Source organism: Peromyscus maniculatus, chromosome 4 (genome assembly GCF_049852395.1).
Source record: "Peromyscus maniculatus bairdii isolate BWxNUB_F1_BW_parent chromosome 4, HU_Pman_BW_mat_3.1, whole genome shotgun sequence".
Lineage (NCBI taxonomy): Eukaryota > Metazoa > Chordata > Mammalia > Rodentia > Cricetidae > Peromyscus > Peromyscus maniculatus.
Window position 1 is genome coordinate 98,789,747 of NC_134855.1, and position 27,033 is coordinate 98,816,779.

General features: G+C 43.8%; 1 protein-coding gene across 1 annotated transcript in view; it reads right to left on the minus strand.

Annotated features, from left to right (window-relative positions):
* Positions 1 to 6,956: 6,956 nt before the first annotated feature.
* The window catches only part of Epb42 (erythrocyte membrane protein band 4.2), a 29,506-nt gene continuing 9,429 nt past the window's right edge, over positions 6,957 to 27,033 (minus strand). Inside the window, exons 7-13 of the mRNA XM_006994062.4 lie at positions 26,674 to 26,812; positions 26,292 to 26,395; positions 25,316 to 25,558; positions 24,060 to 24,359; positions 21,008 to 21,168; positions 13,240 to 13,373; positions 6,957 to 8,008 (exon numbers count right to left, since the gene is read on the minus strand). Coding sequence (XP_006994124.3) covers positions 7,846 to 8,008; positions 13,240 to 13,373; positions 21,008 to 21,168; positions 24,060 to 24,359; positions 25,316 to 25,558; positions 26,292 to 26,395; positions 26,674 to 26,812 — 1,244 coding nt within the window. The 3' untranslated portion in view covers positions 6,957 to 7,845. The remainder of the gene's footprint in view (positions 8,009 to 13,239; positions 13,374 to 21,007; positions 21,169 to 24,059; positions 24,360 to 25,315; positions 25,559 to 26,291; positions 26,396 to 26,673; positions 26,813 to 27,033) is intronic.

Consider the following 27,033-nt stretch of genomic DNA (forward strand, 5'->3'; position numbering starts at 1 on the left):
TGTGTCATTTAATGCAACTAAAAGTGTCATTTAAAATCTTTTATTGTGAGCCAGGCATGTTGGCATACACTTTTAATCCTAGCACTTGGGAATCAGAGGCAGATTTCTGAATCAGATGCCAGGCTGGTCTACATAGTATGTTCGAGGACACCCAGAGAGCTACAGAGAGACCTAATTTCAAAAAGAATAAGAATAAAAGAAAATAAACAGGCTGGAAAGATTGCTCAGTGGTTATTACTGCATATGCTAATATATTAATGTCTTAGTTAGGGCTTCTGTTGCTGTGAAGAGAGACCATAGAGGCAGGGTTTCTCTGAGTAACAACTTCGGCTGTCCTGGAACTCGCTCTGTAGACCAGGCTGGCCTCAAACTCACAGAGATCCGACTACCTCTGCCTTCTGAGTGGTGGGATTAAAGGCATGCACCACCTCGCCTGGTCCAAGACAATTCTTACAAAGGAAAACACTTAATTGGGGCTGGAAAGATAGCTGAGAGTTCTACATCTGGATCTGCAGGCCGGAGGAAGTGTAACATCTAGACACTTACACTAGAGCTGGCTTGAGCATTTGAGAACTCAAAGCCTGCTCCCTAGGGAAGCACTTCCTCCAACAAAGCCACACCTACTCCAATAAGGCCACACCTCCCAATAGTGCCACTCCCTAAGAGCCTATGGGGCCATGTTCATTCAAACCACTACAGTTATGTGGGTATGAGTAGAAAAAGAAGAAAAAGGCTAAGACTATGATTAGTATTGGGCCGATAGGGGGTGCTGTAGAAACACAAGAGTTGGGGAGGGCATTTTGGCTGAAAGTAGACTGAAAAGACAGGCAAAGATATACAATCATGGGCCTGGAGAGATGGCTCAGAGGTTAAGAGCACTGGCAGCTCTTCCAGAGGTCCTGAGTTCAATTCCCAGCAACCACATGGTGGCTCACAACCATCTGGTACCCTCTTCTGGGGTGTAGGAATATAGAGACCCTGCGAATCTCCCAAAACCCTGCTCTTTGGGAGAGGACAAAAAGAAAGGAAAGAGTAAGGAGAAGGGAAAAGTGACCCAGGGCAAGAATAGGAGCAAGACACTTACACTAGAGCTGGCTTGACTCTTGGGTTGCTAAATTGACATTGGGTATTAAATAGGGGAGAAACAGATGCGGGGAGGAGAGAGATCTGGGTGCGGATACAAGCAATGAAACTGTCCGGCCTGATAACCAGACTCAGTCTCATCTCTCAGTGTCCTTTCTCCAGCTACCAGAAGCCTGTTTCACCCCTGGGGGTTCCTCCATTATACTCATGTTCTCCCTTGGTCTGGCTTTGAATAACTCAATTACAGATGCTGGTCCAGTCTGTGCTTTATGGGTGGAGTCTCAGATGCCGGTACACCTTTGTACTTCAGGGTTCTGGTTGGAAATGCTGGCCCATGTAGTTTGGGGTGTGTTGCTCAAATCCTGATGAAGCATCATGAGCCAGGTCCAGCCACACACATTTCCTAGGGTTTCAGTGGGTCCTTGGCTTTATGGGATGATAGGAAGGGGCAGAGGATGATGAGCATTGTAGCTTTCTCACGTTTAGGGTCTTTATTCGGTCTCTAGAGCTGTGTCTATGGGTTTGGTGCTATTCCTTGCTGGTAGGTTCAGGCAGCATGTGTTCAGACACTTGCGAGCTTTTCTTATTATTCTGTATCCACTTGCTTGCCCCTCTGGGCAATGGCAGTGAAGGGGGATTGTGTAAGTCTTGGCTTCACACCCTTGTAATCATAGTACATATCTGGCTTGCTGTAGTTACATTTTTCCTTCAGTCTGAGTTCAGCCTCTGATTTGGGTTTCCAGCAGTGGGACCCCATGGGCTCAGGGATCCTCAGGGCATTTTCCTGGTGGGGTTCAGCTCTACACTCATCAACAGACTTCACAGAAGAAGAACCAGGGCACAGCCACAATCTGAACAAGCAAAACCATACTCCAAAAGTGTAAATAACTCAATGTCCAGTATCTGGGATTTACTCACGATCTTCTGGGGTTTCTTCAGGGACTCCAACCCTGCCACAAAGTGCCAAGCCTCAGCTGCTCTTCATGACCCCTTCATACCTTCAAAGCCAGCACTATCTGGGTGACTCTTATACTACCAAATTTGGCTACCAGCACTATGTAAAACCTTGGCCACCTCTGGATCACAGTTTCTGTGTGCTGACTCTCAGGAAACTCTTCTTCCTCTTCTTCCTCTTCTTCCTCTTCTTCCTCTTCTTCCTCTTCTTCCTCTTCTTCCTCTTCTTCCTCTTCTTCCTCTTCTTCCTCTTCTTCCTCTTCTTCGAGACAGGGTTTCTCTGTGTAGTTTTGGTGCCTATCCTGGATCTCACTCTGTAGACCAGGCTGGCCTCGAACTCACAAAGATCCGCCTGGCTCTGCCTCCCAAGTGCTGGGATTAAAGGCGTGCGCCACCACCGCCCGGCTTGCTAGTCTCTTCTTAATCACAGCTGAGTCTTTAGTCCCAGCTGACCAGCATGCATTGTCCCAGCAAAGCAAAGGTTTTACTTTAGTGGTTCTGCTTTCTTGTTAATTGTAGCTGATTCTTCAGCCTCAGCTGACCAGACACCACAGATTCTTCACAAAATGACCTGGTAGAATCTTGACTTCCCTTTGAAACTTCACAAGCCATGTCTTCATTGTTTCAATACTCTCATCTTCTAAGCTCTTACAGAACAGTCCACTGAGCTCTCGACACTCAGTGACTTTTCTAGCCCAAAGGTCCGAAGTCCTTCCACAATCCTCCCCAAAACAACATGGTCTGGCCTGTCACAGAAACGCCTCCTATCCTGGTACCAAACTTCTGTCTTAGTGCTTTATTGCTTAAAAAATCTGAATTCTGTTGTGGAATATTATTTTAAGTATGTAAAGGTATGTTGCATTTATTCCTGCTCCTTTTGTTAACAATGCAAAGATGTGTTACATTTGTTTGATTAAATAAAATTAACCTGGGGTCAGGATGCTGAGTGAGCAACTAGCTGACAGGAAGTGGTAGGGAGGAACTAAGTGTATCAAGGGTTCTTTAGTGGGGGCTGAGCAGAAGGATGGCCCCTTTTTTCGAGACGATGAAGGAGAGATAGCTACTTGCTATTCAGCCTCCCTGAGCTAGCAGGATTTCACCTCCATCTTTGAATCCTGAGTTCTATAGAAGGATAGAGATTTAGATAAAGTTTCCCTTAGCAGGGTGACAGACCCGGTGCCCTAAGGGAACAGAATTCTCACCTAGCTGCAGCTGGTGTGCCCAGCCTGCTGCTGGTAGCTGTGGAGTTGCAATTGCTGGTGGGAACAGCAGTTGCTTAAGGCAAAACAACACAATTCCAAGTTGAAATAGACTAATTTCAGTAACTGTCATTGCCGATGACCCCTGAACCAATCACAATGGCAGGCAGGGTGGTACAGGCACAGAAGGAAAGACTGGACTCAGGTGGTGGAGACCTGTGTTGTATCATTATAAATATCTAGTCTTTAACTCCATTGAAGACCCCAGAAGGATATAATATGACCTAAGTAAACCGGAAGTGAATAGCAACTTCCATAATTCTAGAAATGACAGAGACATCTGGCTGCCTGGACAGTCATCTAAACAAAGTTGGGGCATCTGCAACGTTGGGGCATCCATCTTCAGCCTACAGGCCTAGAGTCTCTGGCATAGCTTTCAGTGAAGCAGGGAATTTTAGGGACTGTTCCACCCATTCTGGCAAAGTCCATCAATCACTTCTTCCTGTGTCCTGTAGAATGTCTGGCAGTTTCTTCTGTGAAGCAGGAACCTGAAGGACCATCTAGCCTTGTAAAGTTCAGTGGTGATCTTCCTATGGGTCCTGCATGTCCAGTTTATACAACATCCTGGCAAGAAGCTGAGGCAAGAGTAGTTTCTTGCCCAAATGGCTAACTTTTGCCATAAAGAAAGCAAATTCCATATGGAGTTTCTTTGATGCCCATCATCTTCTCTGAAGTAGATTGGTGCTGCCAGGAGCAGACATGTCTCAATGTCCAGAAAACTCCTAAGTTCTTAAAATATTTTAAATGCCATATTCTGTAGGTCTTTGAAGTGTTTGAAGATTACCTATCTAACTGAAATATCTCAATGTATACCTAGAAAACTTAACTAACATGACTATAACTTTGATTATCATAGATGACTAATTATTAATCTGTATTTCTTAATTATACATTAAAATTTTAAATGCATTGCATAAACATAATACTTTAAACAAGAGTAGAAATATACATATAGTATAACAAAATTAACTTTAAATTTGTATCAATAAACTAAAATCCATAGCAATGTAAAACTTTTCAAACAAGTTGTTGCTCTTTAAAAGTAGATTCAGGCTGGGCGGTGGTGGCGCACGCCTTTAATCCCAGCACTTGGGAGGCAGAGGCGGGTGGATCTTTGTAAGTTTGACAGTTACTGAAATTAGTCTATTTCAACTTGGGCTACCAAGTGAGTTCCAGGAAAGGCGCAAAGCTACACAGAGAAACCCTGTCTCGAAAAACCAAAAAAAAAAAGTAGATTCAATAATCTACCCTTACATTCTATTATATCTATATCCCCTTTTGTTTTTAGAAAGAGATTGCATTTATAATTGACCCACTTTAAATAAAAATAAACATTCATAAACAATATTTTGGGTACTTGGGCGTAGCTTCCCATACTACTTCCTGATGATTGGAGGCACTGGCAATCTTATGGGGATCCTGAGAATTTAAAAATTATAGTTAAATCTTGGCTGTAGTAGTCTGTGAGGCTGTATCGACCTTTGGGGGGGGGTCTTAGTTGATCAAACCATACTAGCCTAGAAGCAATCCATAGGTTCTCATCTTCTGTGGAAACGAAAGCAGAACCTCTTTTCCAAAGCAACGTATCCTTAGCCATAAATTTTGAAGTCAAGATACCTTTAAAATATACATATTGGTTTAACTTAGTACAATCAAATGTCTCTGCAGTTAAAAATCCCAAACGCAATATAATAATATGCAGTATCCAGATTCTTTGTGTAATTTCCATCCTTATTTGGCTTAACTTTTATATTATTTTTTCTGCTTCTTTAAAGATTTTATTTTTAAAAACTTTATTTCTTTTTTTTTTTTTTTTTTTTTTGGTTTTTCGAGACAGGGTTTCTCTGTGTAGCTTTGCGCCTTTCCTGGAGCTCACTTGGTAGCCCAGGCTGGCCTCGAACTCACAGAGATCCGCCTGCCTCTGCCTCCCGAGTGCTGGGATTAAAGGCGTGCGCCACCAACGCCCGGCCTTATTTCTTTATATAACTGTCTATGTTCATTTTCTCTCTCTTCCAGGCCTATGTATATTTTTACATACATTGTAAACCGTTTAGAGGTTTATTCTATCTGAATCTGTCTTATTGTGAATGTATAATCCTTTTCTGGCTAAGAGATATTTTAAAATGCTAAGCTGCATGGCGACTTTGGCTGTTGAATCCACCCCATTTGGCTTTCCAACATGGTGGAGGTATGTTTGCCGCCAGCTCTGGGAGCCATACTCACTGCCAACTTTGGGAAGCAGTGAGTCTATGTCTCCATCAATCAGTGTATAGGCCAGAACTCCACCCCCGCCCTTTTTTCTTTTCTTTTCTTTCTTTCTTTTTTTTTTTTTTTTTTTTTGGTTTTTCAAGATAGGGTTTCTCTGTATAGTCCTGACTATCCTGGAACTTGCTTTGTAGACCAGGCTGGCCTTGAACTCACTGAGATCTGCCTGCCTCTGTCTCCCAAGTGCTGGGGTTAAAGGCATGTGCCACCTTTTTTTTTTGGTCTGTGCTTAGCAAAAGCTAAATCCACCAACCAACCGCACAGTGTGGCTTGGAGATTCCCCTGTGTACCACAGCGGGAATCCGCCATGCTATGCTCAAGCTCAAATGCCAGAGCATCTCTGTACCATGGCCCCCATGAGACATAGGAACTAGGAAGCTGCTCTTAGCTCCATTTTAGTAAGTTCTCCCAGGTTTTAGGTGGAAACTCTTGTCATCACGTTTGGGCACCAAATGTAGAGGGAAGTTTCTCTGTGTTCTGCCTGGCCCCTGTGGTCAGGATGAATCTCTCCCACCTGTGAGATATTTACATCATGATTCATAACAGTACCAAAATTACAGTTATGAAGTAACAACAAAAATGATTTTGTGATTAGAGGTCACCACAACATGAGGAACTGTATTAAAGGGTCACAGCATTAGGAAGGTTGAGGTTGAGAACCACTGATCTAGAAGATCACATATGGGAAAACAGGGTGCAGTGAGGTATGGTGTGTAACCTGAATCAGGGTCCCCACGTACACCACAGGTCTCCACCACCCGAGTCCAATCTTTTTCCTTCTGTGCCTGTACCAACCTGCCCGCCATTGTGATTGGTTCAGGGGTCATCAGCAATGACAGTTACTGAGGTATTAGTCTATTTCAACTTGGAATTGAGAGTCTTTAAATGAGTTTCAACCTACTTAAAAGTGTTTTTGGTTTTGTTGTTGTACTTTTTTTTTTTTTTTTTTTTTTTTTTGGTTTTTCGAGACAGGGTTTCTCTGTGTAGCTTTGCGCCTTTCCTGGGACTCACTTGGTAGCCCAGGCTGGCCTCGAACTCACAGAGATCCACCTGGCTCTGCCTCCCGAGTGCTGGGATTAAAGGCGTGTGCCACCACCGCCCGGCTGTTGTTGTACTTTTAAAACAAGTGCTAGAAGGCTAAAACTAAGAGGGTATGTAAACTAATAAGACATAGCGAACAAAGACAAACCCAAACTTTCTACAAGTGAAGTTCTATTCTTTAATCTGTTTTTTGTAGGGTATATTTTTCTATGTGCTTAATTTTCAGACTTCTCTATTGGGCCAAATCTATATTATTTTGATCAGACTTGAGCTGTGAGATATTTAATGGGTCTAGAACTCATAAAGACACTATAGCTAAATGTAGGTTATTCTTTCGGGCCCTATATTGTGTGGTTTTTTGTTTTTTTTTAAAGATTTATTTATTATGTATACAGTGTTCTGTCTGCACATATCCCTGAAAGCCAGAAGAGGGCACCAGATCTCATTACAGATGGTTGTGAGCCACCATGTGGTTGCTGGGAATTGAACTCAGGACCTTTGGAAGAACAAGCAGTGCTCTTAACCTCTGAGCCACCTCGCCAGCCCATATTATGTGTTTTAATACTTCTTTTTTTTGTTTGTTTGTTTGTTTTTCAAGACAAGGTTTCTCTGTGTAGCCCTGGATGTCCTGGATCTCACTGTGTAGATCAGGCTGGCCTCAAACTCACAGAGATCCACCTGGCTCTGCCTTCCAAGTGCTGGGATTAAAGGCATGTGCCACCACCTCGAGGCTTTTTAATACTTGTGTTCAGTCATCTTTGGATCTTTTACAATAATGGCCAGGGATAGTGTTAATCAATGTAATTTTAGTACTACCTAAAAATTCTGTTTTTAGTCAATATTGTCCTATGTCATCAGAAATAGTGATTTAAACATTAGGTTGTCTTTCATTCCTGTAAGTTAATGGATATATTAATGAGCAATAAAATGGTGTGAAACATCTGACCCCCACCCCCAAATCTGAATGTACTCTGAAAAGGTGGTCAAAACATCTAATTGTACTTTGAAGAGTTATCTGAACATCTTTTCAAAGGCCTGTTTTCTCACTAATACACAGCTGTTTATTCTAAGACAGTGTTTCTGGCTGACTTCGGTTGGCATAACAAAAATGGATTTTCTGTGAGTCTAGCCTGGTTTTTAGTCACTATTCTGCTCAACCTTAGTGGAGAGCCATTTGTCTGACAGGCAGTCTCCCTCTGGAGCATGTCTGGCTTTAGAAGGAAGTTTGAGGGTTGTTTGGGGTTTAAACAGAAACTTCAGGAGCCACCACAAGGACACTTCTGTAGCCTGTCAGGTTCTGGAAGTCATCACAGTCTACTTCCACAGTGAGTCTCTGGAGCCCCAGATGCGTTGGTGTGATCTGGAACTGAGTACACAGGCTGCTTTCTGGCCACACAGAACCCAGTCTGAAATAAAGGTAGAGATGGGTGTTAATTCTCTTCCCGGGTCATTGCTCTGCTGGTCTCCACGAGTTTTCCTTCCTGACTTGAAGATATGGGGCATGAGGACGTGGAAATCTAAGTACGTCGCTGGGAAGCCGAAAGTGATCACAAGACATAAAAGACAGAGCATGCCTCAAGATGGAAGTGTGCGGAAGCCTTTCACCTGAATCCCTTGCTCCTTTCGGCACCTGTGGTTTAGTCTGGTCCAGTTTTTGGTAATAGTACTAGCAGAGTGTAGTCTATAGTTTTACATTTCTTCCTGCTGAACACAGTGGGTGCTGCAGGTATAGAGATAGAGAGAGGGTGCCAAATGTGTTAGCAAGCTGGTGTCTGACCTTCCTGGGCTACTGTAGATCTTTCAGTAACTAAGGGAATAATTGGGTTTTTTTTTTGGGGGGGGGGACTTTGCTCTACAATTGGACTGGAAGATCGTTAAGTCTAAATAAATGTTGAGGGGTCCTCCTCTCATTTAATGGCAAGAATGACTGAATCCCATGATGTTGTACCAGGGACTCAATAACTGGACACCTGCTGGGAACCTCAGTGTTGCCTTTAAACTGTATGCAACCAGGAGTGCAGTAGGCAAAATGAAAGAGGATGCTTGCAATGTCTAAAATCATCTAGAGGGACCCAGAATACACAGAAACTCCTAGAACTCAGCAAGAATGATGGCAAGAACCACAGAATAAAAGTAGCCAAGACAGAGACAACTGTATAAGAGGAAATGAAAAAGGATAACCAACCCAAAGAATGGCAAAGCAGAAAAGTAAGAAATGGCTTTCTGTTAGACTTTTTTTTTTACTAGAAAGAAGAAAATAAATACATATTGCCAGACAGGTGAGGAGAGAGACTATCTTACCATGCTGGAGGGAGTGTGGACACCTGTAGCTATCCTGCTACTAAATCTGATAGGATTTGACTAAACCAGATCATATACTATGACCCAGAAATTCCGTGCTTGTACAGATATGATCCCTGGAATCACCAAAGTTTCAGACAAGCTTAGAAAAGGACAGGTATGAGACTGGGACATATATGAGGAAGAGACATGTATGACTGCGAAAACTTCGTGGCATCAGAGAGTGTGGTAATTTGAATATACCTGGCCCCATAATCTCATGGGGTGTGGCACTATAAGGAGGCGTGGCCTTGTTGAAGTAGGCGTGGCTTTGTTAGAGGAAATACGTCACTGTGGGAGAGGACTTTGAGGTCTCTTTTGCTCAAGCTTCACTCATTGTGACACTCAGTCCACTTCCTGCTACCTGAGCAAGATATAGAACTCTCAGCTCCCTCTCCAGCACCATGTCTGCCTGCAGCCTCCGTGTCACACCATGATGATAATGGACCAAACCTCTGAAACTATAAGCCACCCAATTAAATGTTTTCCTTTATAAGGGTTGCTGTGGTCATGGTGTCTCTTCACAGCAATAGAAACCCTAACTAAGGCTGAAGTTGGTATCAGGGACTGAGGTATTGCTGGGATAGGCCTGACCATGTTTTTGTTTGGAGGAATTTCAACTTTGGTACTTTGGGTTAGGAAAGCAGTAGAATGCTTTAAGCACTGCTTAATGGGCCGTACTAGTAGGGGCATGGAAGAAGGGAACTGTGGGGGGCCTGGCTCAAGAGGGTTCAGAGGAGAAGAATTTTAGTATTGTTGCCTAGAAATAGTTCTTGTGATATTTTGGTGAAGAATGTGGCTACTTTTTGCCCTTGTCCCAAGAGTCTGCCTGAGCCTAAGGTGAAGAGTTTCAGATGAATCCCTTAGCAGAGGAAATGTCAAAACAGCCCAGTATAGATTCTTTTCTGTGGTTACTAGTGTTCATGTTTATAGACATTTATAATGAAAAGGAGCAAGCTGAGCAAGTAAAAATACAAGATTTACAGATTGGAGAGAAAAGGAAGCACCAGGAAGTGGAATGGAGCCAATCCTGTATTCCAGGAGACAGATTAAAAGATGGAAAAAAGGGAGTGGCAACTTCAGGGCAAGATCCCACCCAGCTGAGTTTCCAACCAGTGAAACAGAATCAAAGAAAAGTTTAGAGCAGGGTGTAGTAGTGCACACCTTTAATCCCAGCACTTGGAAGGCAGAGGCTGGGGGATCTCTGAGTTTGAGGCCGGCCTGGTCTATGTGGGGGGCCCAAAGCAGCTTGACCACATTGCTGTCATGATAGGCTTAGGGGCCCGGACACAGATGCTGTGACAGGCTTACTGACTTCCTTACAGGCAACACCCAGATCTAGGAAAAGCCATAAGCTAACACCACCCAGGGATGGGCCAGCATCTAAGGGGAAGTATCTGACGTCTTAAACATTCCAATTGTTAAGATTAGATAAGATCACCAAATGTCCCTGGGCCTAGCACAGACCTATTTCCCCCTTTTACCAAGAAACCCCTAGACAGATATCAGCCAATTAGGGCCCTGAACACTGCAAATCCCCTCACCCCAACCTTTGCTGTGATAAAAACCCTACCTTGCCCAGGCTTGGGGCTCTCTGCTCTCACCGCTACATTGAACAGACAGAGAGAGACCAAGCTCCAAGCTTGAAATGAAGGCTCTTTGCTTTTACATATGGGATTTGGTCTCCATGGTGGTCTTTTGGGGGTCCCTGCAATCTGGGCATAACAGTCTACAGATCCAGTTTCAGGACAGCTAAGCTTAGGCAGTGAAAAAAGCATCGAAAATGAAAAGCTGGTGAAGATGTAATTGAAAGATCTCTGAGTTCAAGGCCAGCCCGGTCCACAGATCCAGCTTCTGACAGCCAAGCCTAGGCAGTGAAAGACACCAATGAAAACAGAAAGTTGGTGAAGATGTAATTGAATGGGGGATGTTTCAGCCCCAGCAAGCAGCAGAACTTGGCAGCTTCAGCCTGTGATTCTGTAGGGCTTTAGAGTCAAGGATACAGGAAAGGGATTATGGAATCTCCCTCCACAACTAAGGAAAGCTGCTGAGGCCAGGGGTGTGTCAGGGGTGTCCCTGCATGGAGGCCTAGAGAGGCCATTTCGTGAAGTTGTGAAGTTGAAGCTTGGATGGCCTTGGAGACCCCAAGATGTTGGAGATGCCAGAGTCATAATACCTGCTGAAGAGAGATGCTAACAGGGAAGGGAACCAGCCCAACAGAGAGAAGAGTGTTGCAGTCAACAAAGCTGAACAGAATTGGAGATGTGAAGAGTGAAGGGGTTAACTGGAGGCGCTCGTGGCTGGCCGCCACCCATGGCAGAAGAGAGCACTGGATGCTGCGGTGGTGGAAGCATCACGAGCCATGGTTACCTTTTTAGAGCTTTATTAGGAGAGAGAGAGAGAGACAGAGACAGAGAAAGACAGAGACCATGCAGAGGAGAAGTACAGAGGGAATATGGAAAGAGGGCCCGTGGGAGGGCACGCCGGCTTTTTAGGCTGGGATGCCGTTGCAGGCTGATGATGTAATAAGGACATAATCCTTACAACGAGAGCTTTGACATTGTAGACATGGAGATGCAGAGTTTGGAGTTTGTCCAGCTGGCTTTCCATCTGCTTTGGTTCAGTATTTCCTCACTATGCTCTCCTCCCTGTGTTTTGGAACAGTGATGTATATCCTGTGCCATTATATGTTGAAAGTATGTGATTTGTTTTTTTATTTTGATTTTATAGGGGATTAAAGTTAAGAGATTGCATGAATCTCAGAAGAGACTTTGAACTTTGAACTTTAAAACATTGTTGAGACTGATGACTATGGGGACTTTGGGACTAAATGCATTTTGCATTATGATATTGTTACAAATTTATGGGGGCCAGGGAGTGGAATGTAGTGCTTTGAATGTAACTGGCTCCCATAAGCTCATAGGGAGTGGCACTATTAGGAAGTGTGGCCTTGTTAGAGAAAGTGTGTCACTGTGGAGGTGGGCTTGGAGGTCACTTCCTGTTGCCTGCATAAGATGTAGAACTCTCAGTGGCTTCTCCAGCACTATGTCTGTCTGCACACCACCATGTCCCACCATGGTGATAATGGACTGAACCTCTGAAACTGTAAGCCACCTCAATTAAATGTTTTTCCTTATAAGAATAGCCATGGTCATGGTGTCTCCTCACAGCAATGAAAAGTCTCACTAAGACAGAGAGTTAGAGGTAATTGTTGCCTATCATCATGGAGCAATAGGAAGTGGTGGGTGTACACAATGGAGTATTATACAGCTGAAGAAATGGACTTTACAAATGGATGAAGAGAAAATTAGACATAACAGCTATATAAGTTAATGAAGCAACAGTAGACTTGTACATTGCTAAAGATGCACACACAAAAGGACATGGAGGTGGTGAAGGGAATAGAAAGGAAAGGAATTAAATCAAATTGTATGTTGTGGTGATTAGTGGAGTACAATTCTTTGTTACACTGAGAGACAGTATGTCCTATCTGTGTGTTCTCAGGTACCAGATCTAACCTCCCTTCTTCACCAGTAACACCCATACTCTTCCTGAATGATCAGGACAGGTGAGGTGGGGGTTATGTGGTGCCCTCACAATCCCCAATATCTCCTCCTTCTGTTGACTTTGTGGTTCTAGAATGAGATAGGCCATTTGGTAGCTTTAATTCAACTTCTGGGGATATTTGCTCTATCTTCGGAGATATGGCAAAAGATGGATTACTGTTTTTAAGTCAGTGAGTCCAAACCAGTTGAGATCTTTCAGTGGTATCTTTGTACATTGTGTGAAGATATATTGCCATGATCGGTTTAATAAGGAACTGAACAGCCAATAGCTAGACGGGAGGTATAGGTGAGACTTCTGGGCAGAAAGCGGAAGTAGGTGCAGAGGAGATGCTAATGAGACATGGAGGAAGGCGGACATAAAAATGAAAGAAAGGTAAAAAGCCAGATGGTAAAATGTAGATTAATAAAAGCAGGTTAATTTAAGTTATAAGAGCTAGTGAGACAAGTCTAAGCTAATTAATTAATTAGGGTTTTTTTTTTTTGCTTGTTTTTTGAGACAGAGTTTCTCTGTGTAGTCCTGGCTGTCCTGGAACTCGTTTTGTAGACCAGGCTGACCTCAAACTCATTGAGATCTACCTGCCTCTGCCTCCCAAGTGCTAGGATTAAAGGCATGAGCCACCACCACCCAGCTAATTAATTAGCTTTTATAATTAATAAGAAGTCTTTGTGTTGTTATTTGGGAGCTGGCTGGCGGGACAGAGAAAGACTCGCTACAGCTTACAGTCTCTTACCTATATCTCTTCTCTCTATGAATGAGTCCCCTCCCAAAGATGGAGATGATGCAGTTCTCCATGGGCCAGTTTAAGGAGTTCTTCACTCGGACTGAGATGGTGAGAGGCTGGTATTGTTCTGTTCTCTCTGGCATCTGTAGGAAGATGCAACATGTGGAGAAAGGCCAAGGATACGGAGCCACAGGCATGCTTTCCTCTGCTGTGCATGCCCTCAAACACTTCTCAGCTCTGCCACCCTGACCCACACTGCCCAGGTGGCTTCTTCTCCTTTCCCCCAATCTTTCTGCATGTACACTCTCCATTGCCACATCACACACGGCTTCTGTGGTTTCTTTCTTTGTTTAGGAATCTTGGAAACATTTGCATTGCCTTTGGAGTTCAGCTTAGACTGAGTCCTCTACCACCTGCCCCCATCCACCTCTCCAACCTCATCCATCCTTGACTAAATGACACCCCTCAGACTCCTTTCCTTCACGCTTCTTTGACCAGTCTTCAGTCTTTAATGGCCTTCCCCAAATGTAGAACTAAAAGAGAACCCATTTTTCAAGATTCAGCATGAGTGTTATTTCCTTCACAGAACTGTGCCCAAACCCAACAGTTGAAATCAACTGCTTTTTCTTCCTGCACTTACACAGAAGGCAGATGCTGTGTCTACTTTAGCTAATTAGACCTTCTTGAAGGCAAAGACCAGGTCTTCCCTCAGCCATGGTAGACTTGTAAACAGAAGGGTGCTAACATTTTAAAACTGTACTTTATGATAGTGGGTGTGTTGCTCTCTAGAAATCCATTTCCTTATCTGAGTAACAGGTACAGTTCCACGTCATGAGTATTGTATTGAGATAAAGGCACAAGGGAAACCTTCCACTGTCCTGTCAAAACAGTGCAGGGCCTCATGGCTCTTCAAGGTGTTAAAAAAAAAAGTGATGCTTAAATGCTTGGCTCTAAGCAGGACATTTCTACGCCTGCTCTAAGGTTCAAAAGACATTGTGGAAGATGGGATGGCAGGAATGTAAGAGCTGAAAGATAAGGAACATGGCTGTGAAATGCTATCTTCAGGACACAACACAGCCATGTCAGACACAATGTCAAAGCAGCCACATTTGTCTGCACTGAGCTAGCACAAGACTGGGCCTGCCACCAGCCAATCATGGAGCCAAAAGAGGCTCATCAGACCCTACATATCCCTGCTGACTACTGACAGATTCTGCAGAAGGGACAGTCATTGTTTTCAGTCATCTACCCAATGGTGAGCCCACCAGGCACCAATGGATAGTTTGAAATACATGGCCACATAAATAGCCCTGGTTAAAAATCAAAGCATGGGTAGACGGGCCCAGCAACAGCCCGCTGAGGTAGATGTGCCCAGCGGCGGCAGCCGACAGGGATATTCAGACCCGGCGGCAGCCGGCAGAGACATTCAGGCCCAGCGGCGGTCCACAGAGGTAGACAGGCCCGGCGGCGGAGACAAGCAGACGCAGCTTGGAACAGGGACGCCCCTAACCCCAACAACTGGGGAAGAAGCTATCTCCGTGGGTCAGAACCAGAACGAATCTGAACACTCCATCTGAGGACAACCCAGGGCCCAGCTGCTGATCCTGTGAAACCCAACAACTTGGAGGTGTTGGTGAGACTACCCTGCTCAGCTGAAACCCATCTGGGAGAGGATTCAGATGCCTACAGTTTAAAGTCTGAAGAAACAAGATCAGCTGAGGAGTTGACAAATGAACAAAAAGTGACCTGAGAACACAGAAGAAGGCGCTACCCAGACACCAAACCAGATCACCAGAATCATAAGTATATAATTCACCGATCGAAATCAGCTGCCCCTGAAGAAATAGCCCAATAGCACCAATTTAACCAAGAACCACTACTAAACCAAGACTAAAAATTAGAACAAGAGAGGCACTCTCAGACACAGACACCACCTGCACCTCACAGAGGAAGAGATGAGCAGACGCCAGTGCAAAAATACAGGCAACAACATAAAGACCTATATGGCAACATCAGAACCTAGTGATTCTACACCTGCAAGACCTAAACATACCATGACAGAAGAAGCAGAAGAAATCAACCCTAAAAATGACATTAAGAAGATGATAGAGGCCCTTAAAGAAGAAATAAAACATTCCCTCAATGAGGAAATAAAAACTTTCCTTAAAGAGGAATTGAAAAACTACCTTAAAGAGGAAATAAAAACTTTCCTTAAAGAGGAAATAAAAAACTCCCTTAAAGAGGAAATAAAAACTTCCCTTAAAGAGGAAATGAAAAACTCCATTAAAGAGGAAATAAAAAACTCCCTTAAAGAAATGGAAGAAAAAACGAACAAAAAATGGGAAGAAATCAAAGAAAGCCAAGAAAAAGCAATTAAACAGATGAAAGAAACATTCCAAGATCTGAAAAATGAATTTGAGACAATAAAGAAAACACATGCTGAGGGAATGCTGGAAATAGAAATCCTGACAAAACGAACAGGAACTACAGAAACAAGCATAACCAACCGATTGCAAGAGATGGAACAGAGAATCTCTGACACTGAAGACACGATAGAGAAAATAGATTCGTCAGTCAAAGAAAACACTAAAGACAAAAAAGTCCTAACACAAAACGTCCAGGAAATTTGGGACACCATGAAAAGACCAAACCTAAGAATAATAGGGATAGAAGAAGGAGAAGAATACCAACTCAAAGGCACAGAAAATATATTCAACAAAATCATAGAAGAAAACTTTCCTAACCTAAAGAAAGAAATACCTATGAAGATACAAGAAGCTTACAGAACACCGAATAGGCTGGATCCAAAAAAAAAAAAGTCCCCTCGCCACATAATAATCAAAACACTAAACACACAGAATAAAGAAAAAATATTAAGAGCTGCAAAGGAAAAGGACCAAGTAACATATAAAGGCAAACCCATCAGAATAACACCAGACTACTCAATAGAGACTATGAAAGATAGAAGATCATGGACAAACCTCATGCAGACACTAAGAGACCATGGATGCCAACCCAGACTATTATACCCAGCAAAACTCTTAATCACCATAGGTGGAGTAAACAAAATATTCCAGGATAAAACCAGATTTAATCAATACCTGTCCACAAACCCAGCCCTACAGAAAGCACTAGAAGGGAAAATTCAACCCAAAGAAGCTAAACACATCCATGAAAAATCAAGCAATAGATAATCCTACACCAACATACACCACAGAAGGACAACACAACACAACCAAAAAAATAACAGGAATTAACAATCACTGGTCATTAATATCCATCAATATCAATGGTCTCAACTCACCTATAAAAAGACACAGGCTAACAGAATGGATTAGAAAACAGGACCCATCCATATGCTGCATACAAGAAACACACCTTAACTCCAAAGACAGACACTACCTCCGAGTAAAGGGCTGGGAAAAGGTTTTCCAAGCAAATGGACCTAAGAAACAAGCTGGTGTAGCTATCCTAATATCTAATAAAATAGACTTCAAACTAAAATCAATCAAAAGAGACCAGGATGGACATTACATATTCATCACAGGAAAAATCCACCAAGATGAAGTCTCGATTCTAAACATTTATGCTCCAAATACAAAAGCACCCACATTCATAAAAGAAACACTACTAAAGTTTAAAACGCACATCAAACCCCACACATTAGTAGTGGGAGACTTTAACACACCACTCTCACCAAAAGATAGATCTACCAGACTGAAACTTAACAAAGAAATAAAGGACCTAACAGATGTTATGACTCAAATGGACCTAACAGATATCTACAGAATATTCCATCCTAACACAAAAGAATATACCTTCTTCTCAGCACCCCATGGAACCTTCTCAAAAATTGACCACATGCTTGGACACAAAACAAATCTCAACAGATACAAAAAAATTGGAATAACCTCCTGTATCTTATCAGACCACCATGCCTTAAAGTTAGAACTCAATAACAACAAAAATTATAGAAAACCCACAAACTCATGGAAACTGAATAATGCCCACCTGAAACATCAATGGGTCAAGGAAGAAATAAAGACAGAAATTAAAGAGTTCCTAGAATTCAATGAAAATGAAAGTACAACATACCCAAACTTATGGGACACTATGAAAGCAGTGCTAAGAGGAAAATTCATAGCTCTAAATGCACACATAAAGAAGATGGAGCAATCCCATACCAATGAATTAACAGCACAACTGAAAGCTCTAGAACAAAAAGAAACAAACTCACCCAGGAGAAATGGACGCCAGGAAATAATCAAATTGAGGGCTGAAATCAACGAAATAGAAAACAAGAGAACAATACAAAAAATCAATGAAACAAAGAGTTGGTTCTTTGAAAAAATCAACAAGATAGACAAACCACTAGCCAAATTAATCAAAAAGCAAAGAGAGAACACCCAAATTCACAAAATCAGAAATGAAAAGGGAGACATAACAACAGACAATGAGGAAATCCAGAGAATCATCAGATCATACTTCAAAAACCTGTACTCCACAAAATTGGAAAACCAGGAAGAAATGGACAATTTTCTGGATAAATACCAAATACCAAAATTAAATCAAGACCAGATAAACCATTTAAATAGACCAATAACCCCTAAAGAAATAGAAACAGTCATCAAAATTCTCCCAACTAAAAAAAGCCCAGGACCAGATGGTTTTAGTGCAGAATTCTACCAGACTTTCAAAGAAGAACTAATACCAATCCTCTTCAAAGTGTTCCACACAATAGAAACAGAAGGAACACTACCAAACTCTTTTTATGAGGCTACAATTACCCTGATACCCAAACCACACAAAGATGCAACAAAGAAAGAGAACTACAGACCAATCTCCCTCATGAACATTGATGCAAAAATACTCAACAAAATATTGGCAAACCGAATCCAAGAATACATCAAAACAATCATCCATTACGACCAAGTAGGATTCATCCCAGGGATGCAAGGATGGTTCAACATACGGAAATCAGTCAATGTAATACACCATATAAACAAACTGAAAGAAAAAAACCACATGATCATCTCCCTAGATGCTGAAAAAGCCTTTGACAAAATCCAATACCCCTTCATGATAAAGGTCTTAGAAAGAATAGGAATACAAGGAACATTTCTAAACATAATAAAAGCAATTTATAGCAAGCCAACAGCAAACATCAAATTAAATGGAGAGAAACTCAAAGCGATACCACTAAATTCAGGAACAAGACAAGGCTGTCCACTCTCCCCATATTTATTCAATATAGTACTAGAAGTTCTAGCTAGAGCAATAAGACAACAAAAGGAGATCAAAGGGATACAAATTGGCAAGGAAGAAGTCAAACTTTCACTATTTGCAGATGATATGATAGTATACATAAGTGACCCCAAAAACTCTACCAGGGAACTTCTACAGCTGATAAACTCCTTCAGTAAAGTGGCAGGATACAAGATCAACTCAAAAAAATCAGTAGCCCTCCTATACACAAATGATAAAAGGGCTGAGAAAGAAGTCAAAGAAACATCACCCTTTACAATAGCCACAAATAATATAAAATACCTTGGGATAACACTAACTAAACAAGTGAAAGACCTTTTTGATAAAAACTTTAAATCTCTAAAGAAAGAAATTGAAGAAGATATCAGAAAATGGAAGGATCTCCCATGCTCATGGATAGGCAGGATTAACATAGTAAAAATGGCAATCTTACCAAAAGCAATCTACAGATTCAATGCAATCCCCATCAAAATCCCAACACAATTCTTCACAGAGTTGGAAAGAAAAATACTCAACTTTATATGGAAAAACAAAAGACCCAGGATAGCTAAAAGAATCCTATACGATAAAGCAACCCTTGGAGGCATCACCATCCCGGACCTCAAACTCTACTATAGAGCTATAGTAATAAAAACAGCTTGGTACTGGTATAAAAACCGACATATGGACCAATGGAATCGAATTGAAGACCCTGACATTAATCCATGCACATATGAACACCTGGTTTTTGACAAAGGAGCCAAAACTATACAATGGAAGAAAGAAAGTATCTTCAACAAATGGTGCTGGCATAACTGGATGTCAATATGTAAAAGATTACAAATAGATCCATATCTGTCACCATGCACAAAACTCAAGTCCAAGTGGATCAAAGACCTAAACATAAATCCAGTTACACTAAACTTAATAGAAAAGAAGATAGGAAGCACTCTTGAACGCATTGGCACTGGAGACCATTTCCTAAATAAAACACCGACAGCACAAACCCTGAGCACAACCATTAATAAATGGGACCTCTCAAAACTGAGAAGCTTTTGCAGGGCAAAAGACACAGTCAATAAGACAAAAAGACAGCCAACAGATTGGGAAAAGATCCTCACCAACCCCACATCTGACAGAGGATTGATCTCCACAATATATAAAGAACTCAAGAAACTAGACATCAAAGCACTGAACAGTCCAATTAAAAAATGGGCTAAAGAGCTAAACAGAGAATTCACAAAACAAGAACTACAAATGGCTGAAAGACATTTAAAGAAATGCTCAACATCCTTAATCATCAGAGAAATGCAAATCAAAACGACTCTGAGATACCACCTTACACCTGTTAGAATGGCTAAGATCAAAAACACCAATGACAACCAATGTTGGAGAGGATGTGGAGCAAAGGGAACACTCCTCCACTGTTGGTGGGAATGTAAACTTGTACAACCACTGTGGAAATCAGTATGGCGGTTTCTCAGAAAATTAGGAATCGAACTACCTCAAGACCCAGCCATCCCACTCTTGGGCATATACCCAAAGAATGCTGATACATACCATAAAGATACATGCTCAGCTATGTTCATAGCAGCACTATTTGTAATAGCCAGAACCTGGAAACAACCTAGATGCCCATCAACGGAAGAATGGATGAAAAAAATGTGGTACATATACACAATGGAGTACTACTCAGCAGAGAAAAACAATGAAAGCATGAAATTTGCAGGCAAATGGATGGAACTAGAAAAAATCATCCTGAGTGAGGTAACCCAAACCCAGAAAGACAGTTATGGTATGTACTCACTCATTGGTGGATTCTAGATATAAAATGAACAATCAGACCACAACCCAAAGAACCATAGAGCTATATATATAGCATGGAGGTCCCTAGGATGACTGTGGCATATAATCAATTTCAGTTTTACTCAATTATTGAAAAAAAAATAGCCAAATGAATGGAAACACATGAACTATGAACCAAAGGCTGAGGGGCTCCCAGCTGGATCAGGCCCTCTGAATAGGTGAGACAGTTGATTGGCTTGATCAGTTTGGGAGGCATCTAGGCAGTGGGACCAAGTCCTGTGCTCATTCCATGAGTTGGCTGTTTGAAACCAGGAACTTATGCAGGGACACTTGGCTTAGTCTGGGAGGAAGGGACTGGACCTGCCTGGACTGAGTCTACCAAGTTGATCACAGTCCTCGGGGGAGGACTTGTCCTGGAGGAGGTGGGAATGGGGGGTAGGCTGGGGGTAAGGGGAGGGCGTGGGAGGGGGGAGAATAGGGGAACCCATGGCTGATATGTAGAACTGAATGGTATTGTAAAATAAAAAATATATATCACAAAAAAAAGAACAAAAAAAAAAAAACCTTTAAAAAAAAAAAAATCAAAGCATGAGACTGGGACTGCCCCTCCCCCCATGGCACATCTTCTCTACCAAGGTCACACCTCCTAATCCTTCCCCAAACTCTTCCACCCAACAGCTCTATATGGTAGCAGCTAAGAGCAATTCAGTGAAGAAGGAGCGCCCACCTCGATGATAAGAGTCGGTCTGCCAATGGCTATGTCTTCCTGAGCAAAGCAGCTGAGGCTGATCTGGGAGTGTGTTGCCATTGCTGTGACTCTGAGGAAGCTGTTCTCAGGTGGGTCTTGCTCAAAATCGGAAAAGGACAGGCTAGTGGACATTTTCAGAACTGCAACATACAACAGGCAAGTCAGTACAAAGCATGGAGTTGCGTGCATGCTAGAATCAAATCATAGCTCCACCCATGACGCAGGACTTAGGGTCTCACTGAGCTCAGACAGAGGCTGCATTCCTTACAGCTACTCTGCACTTATCAAGACCCCCTGCCCCATGACTATCTTTGCCAGCCGGGGATGTAGAAGTGCTCCTACAAACTAGAACAAGCCATGGCATCTTGTTCTAGGGGATGGTGGATGACTTGTGTTATGTGACGCACTTCGAAGGAAGTGTTATCTCAAAACTCACCACACAGCAGTTGCTGATACATGCTTACCCAGTTCCTCCCCCTTCTCCCATTCTCCTTCCTTATTCACAGAAAATGTTAACTATCAAGTGGAACTCTCTCAAGCTCTAGTTCCCATTTTCAACCTGCAAACATAGACATTGCCCCTGCTGTGACACTCCCCCCCTCCCCGCCCCCCCGCGTCCACATTGAGTCCTATAATTTTAAATATGTGTCCCATCATCACCCACTGCTGATGAGCTGTGTACCCTCAGGCAGAGTATTTAACCTCTGGGTGTTTCAGTTTCCTCTGATGAGACCAAGAATAATACTCCCCTCATAAAGTTGTGAGAATAATGAGATGAAGAATATAATGCATTCATCACCATTGCTGGAAAATATTAAGTGCTCAGTAATTTTGAGTTAGAATTACTCCGATTGATTATTTGCCCAGAGAATATGCTGTCATTTGTAACCCACCTCTCCCATAGTTTCAGTTTTTATGCTGATTATTCACCTCAGCATGTAAGCAGATTCAGAACAAACCAAAGGATCACAGCCCCCTCTCTCTACCGGCTGTCCCTGGGTGACTATCCACTTAGCCTCTCCCTTCCCCCATCCACGCTCTAGGAAGAACTGTGCCGTCACTTCCTGAGTTCAATGACTTTAAGCCCCTGGAAGCCAGCCTTTGTCAGGGCCTCTCAGGTGGTCACTTCCCCAGCCTGTGCTCTTCAGCCTGGGCATCTCAGGACCTCTCTGCCAGCCTTGCTGGGTGTTCCTGTCCCCTTGGGCTCTCCGTCTCCCTCATTCTCTCTTCTCCCCCCAAGTGTTCCCTAAATCCCTAAGTGCTGGTGTGACTGTGACTCTGTCCTTGCCCACTCATCTTACACACTGTCCTCCAGCCCAGGAAGCCCCTGTGTGCTCTGAATTTTGGGGCCCTCCCTCTGTCCTGGGATTTCTATACCTGCTCTCCAGCACAGACTAGATCTTGAACTCTGTTTAAGTTCTCAGCTGCCTGCTGGCTGTCTGGATACTTGGATGTCTCACAGGCTTTTAACAAAACATACTATAACTAGATTCATCTTTCTCTCAAAAGTTGCAGTCCCCTCTTCTAGTGACTCACCCAAACCACAGGCAGACATCCACATTCACTAGTCGGATTTCTCCTACCCTTTGATGTCTTATTTCTGAGTGCTGCCAGGTTAGCCTGGCTTTTGATTCTGGATTTCAACTGTTACTAAACCTCCTTCCTCTTTAACCTACTGGTTCTCTATATTGGCTGCATGTAAGAATCCTCTGTAATACAGTCCCAACCCCAAGCCACTTAGATTAGATGCTGGCAACAAGGCTCAGCATTAGGATTATCCCCCAGGTGCTTCGGTGTGTGGCCAAGGTTAAGAACAGCTGCTCGGCAGTGACCCCTCCATTCCATTTTGCCAAAATGGTCTTTCTTTCTTTCTTTTTTCCTTCCTTCCTTCCTTCTTTCCTTCCTTCCTTCCTTCCTTCCTTCCTTCCTTCCTTCCTTCCTTCCTTCCTTCCTTCCTTCCTTCCTCCCTTCCTCCCTTCCTTCCTTCCTTCCTCCCTTCCTTATGTATGTAGTGTTCTGTCTGTATGCAGGCCTGCATGCCAGAAGAGGGCACCAGATCTCATTACAGATGGTTGTGAGCCACCATGTGGTTGCTGGGAATTGAACTCAGGACCTCTGGAAGAGCAGCCAGTGCTCTTAACCACTGAGCCATTTCTCTAGCTCCAGGTCTTTCTTTTTAAAATGCATTTCTGATCACATTGACACCACTAATGAAAACTTTTTACTAGCTCACCATTTCCCAGACGACAAAACTCAGGCTCCTGAGCATGACATACAAGACTGTTGACAATCTGAGTCATGGCTAGCTCTCATGCTAACTCATACTATGCTTAAGCAAGGCACAGTGATGGGAAGAATAGAGACCCAGGACAGGTAGAAGGCTGCTGCAGTCCTGTAGATGAGTCTATCCTTGCTCCCAATGCTTGCCTGTGCAGTGAGATTTCCTTAGGAGTTTTGTAAATAAATTCTGATTGTGTGTACTACGGAGTTTTGTTTCTTACTTAATTGTCTGGGGTGTAGCTCAGGCATAGAGCTTCCCCAGGTGGCTCCAGTGTGTGACCAAGTTTAAGACTTCAGGGAATCTTAACCCTAAAATATATAGCATTCCCTGTGCCTGACCTCATCTTGGACCAATTTAACAAGTGTCTAAGGAAGAGAGGGGGCCTTGTACATCTTCCCTCTGTCTGGAATGCCTGGTGCATTTTTCTGTCCATCTTGTCCTTTTTCATTCTTCAAAATAGCCTGCTACGAGTCATCTGGGTGCAGATTGCCCCAGTCTGGGTGAGTCCTTTCCTGTCCTGAGCGCTGTTGGCATCCTCAAATGCTTTCTCCCTGCCAGGATGGGTTGGTTTACTTATCTGATTGCAGTTGGAACTGTGGTCCTCTCTGCTGCGTCAGGCCAAATGTATATGTGTTGAATGAATGGGAGGGTGAGCACCAGGGGCTAAAAGCCATCTCTAGAGACCTGGGGGTGGAGCCCAAGATAGAACCAGGTGTGTGTAGGGTGTCTGCTGGAGCCAGAGAGAGTTACCTTGGTTGGTTCTAAGCCCAAAGGACTGCTTCCGCCTCCAGAGATCTGTGGCAAAGACTCCATTGTAGTACACAGCCTGGGCCCTAATCACCAGATGTACCTCCTTCTCCTGGTCCGTGGGATTAGTCAGGGTCACTGAGACATGACCATTCCCTCTGAAGGGGATGGAGCTAGGTGTGTCCAAGAACAGGTACAGGGGATCAACAGACTCACAACTCGGAGGATATATGGCATTGTCTTTCCTGTGTTTCCTTCTTTCTTTCTGGACTTTCTCCAGCACCTCTTTTTCTTGAGGAGATCCTGCAGAACAGAAGAGAGAAAACAGATCTCTTACCCATCAGGTACAGATCCTTCTGGTAAAAGTGCAGGATTGAAATGTATTTACCACTTCTGCCCAGATACCAAAACCCTAAACAGCTTTGCAAATGTCTCAGGCTTTGAATTTGCCTTTGCGTAAAGAAAACAAGTTTTTCGACAAGAGAGTGCTGTCCCTGGAGATACTTTTTGTAAGAAACTGACTCTTTCTCTTAGGGGAAAAGGAGCCATGGAATATTCTTGAGTGGGGAGAAAACAAGGACATTCGCATCTTAGGACATTTATTCTGGAAACTGAACTAGGAAAGGAAACCGTGATGGAGAGACCAGGGCCAGGGAGTTGCCATCCTCCAGGCAAGAGGTAAGGAAGGCCCTGGAGGAAGCAGGCCGTGGGAAAGAGTGCAGAGGACAGTCAGGAAAGGGCAGCGCTGCCAAGGGGAAGGCTCCAGGGAGTTACAGCCTCCAGGTTTGGACGACTAGACAAAAATGCTAATAGAGAGAAGTAGTTGGGGATCTTGGAAGGGAGGGAGAGAGAGGTAGCATCCTCTGGATGTCTGTCTCCTGGAAGTCTTCTGGACAGGGATTGGTATTTAGTGCTTTGTTTCATAACAACAGTTCTCAACTGGGGGGCAATTTTGACACCCCCCCAGGACATTTGGAAGTACATGAAGACATCTTTGGTTATCAGGACTGGCTGGGGTTAGGGACTGACATCCTATGAACAGAAGCCAAGAGCACTGTAGTGCATCCTACACCTCAACCTCCTACAGTGAAGAACTGGCTGGTCCAAACTGGTGGTCGTGCCAGCCAGGGTTGAGAAACCTGCTTTTATTTGATAGAGAAAAGACTGGGACTCTTTCTGGCCTGCGTCTGTCTGGCCCAGTCTCCTCCCCTCATTTACTATCCCAGGTGAATAAGCCGGTTCCCTTTGCTGGTCAGTACCTTCAGGATACTTGTAGTTCTGGGTGATGTCTTCACAGCGGTCACTGCCCACGACCTTGGTGCTGATGCAGTTGCCAACATACTTTTGGTTGGAGTCCGTCAGTTCTAATTTCCCATCTTCACAGCACTTCCAGACCACGCACGTGGCGTTGACCGCAGCAAAAAGGTCTGATACTGCTGGGTCCAGCTGAAGGTCCCCCTCCTTGACTGCTCTGACTGGGACCAGACTGCAAGATTCCAGGACTGAGGGAGAGATGAAAGGCAGATGAGCAGAAGAGCCACTTAGACCTCTGCTCTGTTCAGAGATCATGGTGTCAGCCATTTTCCTGTACAGTATTTTTCCTCCTCCAGGACCAAGGTCAGAGGTAGGAAGTAGACAGGCTTCCTGAGAAAGATTCAAGGATGAAAGTCAGAATTATGCAGTGAAAATACTTCTAGGTCCTGGCCTGTACCAGAACCTGGGCAGGAAGGACCTCAGAGGAACATGATTGATGCACAGCCCGAATACTAACAGGCTATGAACAGGCTGCCTTCTTGACCGATCGCTATGTGCCAGGCTCTTTGACAGTTTTGTTCCAAGGCAAGGAGGCATCATTCCTTGGCTGCTTGAAGTTGGATCTCTAGGCTTGTGATTGCTACATGGCCTCTTTCCTCCACACACAGACATGTCCCACCCTGCCAGGCCCTACTCTGGAATACCCAGAGCCATCTTATGACCCTTTGCTCTTCACTGAGATGATATTCCCTTGCTTGGGCTTGAAGTGGGCCTAGCGTTCATGCAATCTGTGATGGGGTAGTGGACATCTTTATGCCCTTGAGCCTGTTGGCATCATCTGGCCTCCACATGCCTTCTACTTCTCCTGTTTTAGAGGATAAAGACCCCCTCTGGACCACATGCTGCTCCTAGACCATTTTCAAGGGACCTCTTTGGCTCTTGCAGGACCGGTTGGTCCTGGGCCCCACCCTTAGGCTTTACCTCCAACTCCATTAGGAGCTCTTGGGTGCAGAATCTGCCATCCGTCATAACCCTGGGGCAAATCAGGTCTGTTTATCCAGCATTCTACAGAAGTTTGGAAGACCCTAAAAGTAGCAAAGGCAAAACTTCAAGCAGGGAAAAAAAGGCATGTGAAGAGAGTCTAGAAACGTGGCTTTAGAGTGTTGTTGCCATAGGGCTGGGAAGTCGTGCATAAAAAGAACAGTGACATTCCTAGAGAGGGGTATACACTCCATCACTGACCACCACCACCTCCCGAAGGTCTGCTCTTAGCCCAGGGCTCGCCGGGTACCCAGGTTGACACTGAACGTGACACTTCAGAGCCCTTTCTGGTCAAGAACCCTTTCTCCTTCAGGCTTCTCACCAGATCCGGCCCCTCTGTCCTTCTCCATTCAGGCGTCCCTCCTCATCGTAGTACTCATCCAGCAGCAGGCTCCCCTTGGTGCCCTGGGCTGAAGCAAATGTGGTAACGACGCGTGCTGGGATGCCCAGACAGCGGAGCACTGCGTGGAAAAGCCGCAGAATGTCAGAGGGGCCAGGAAGGCCCAAGGCTGGACAGAACCTGTCTTAAATGTCAGGTGACATTGTGGAACGAGGAGGAGTCTGAGCTGAGCAGATGAAGGCTGGTAAATGACCCACAAATTATACAGTACAGGAATAAAAAGCAAGGGCGAGATTTAGCAGCCCTGAGGCTTGCTCTGTCAGGGAGAGTCGGGGGGTGTTT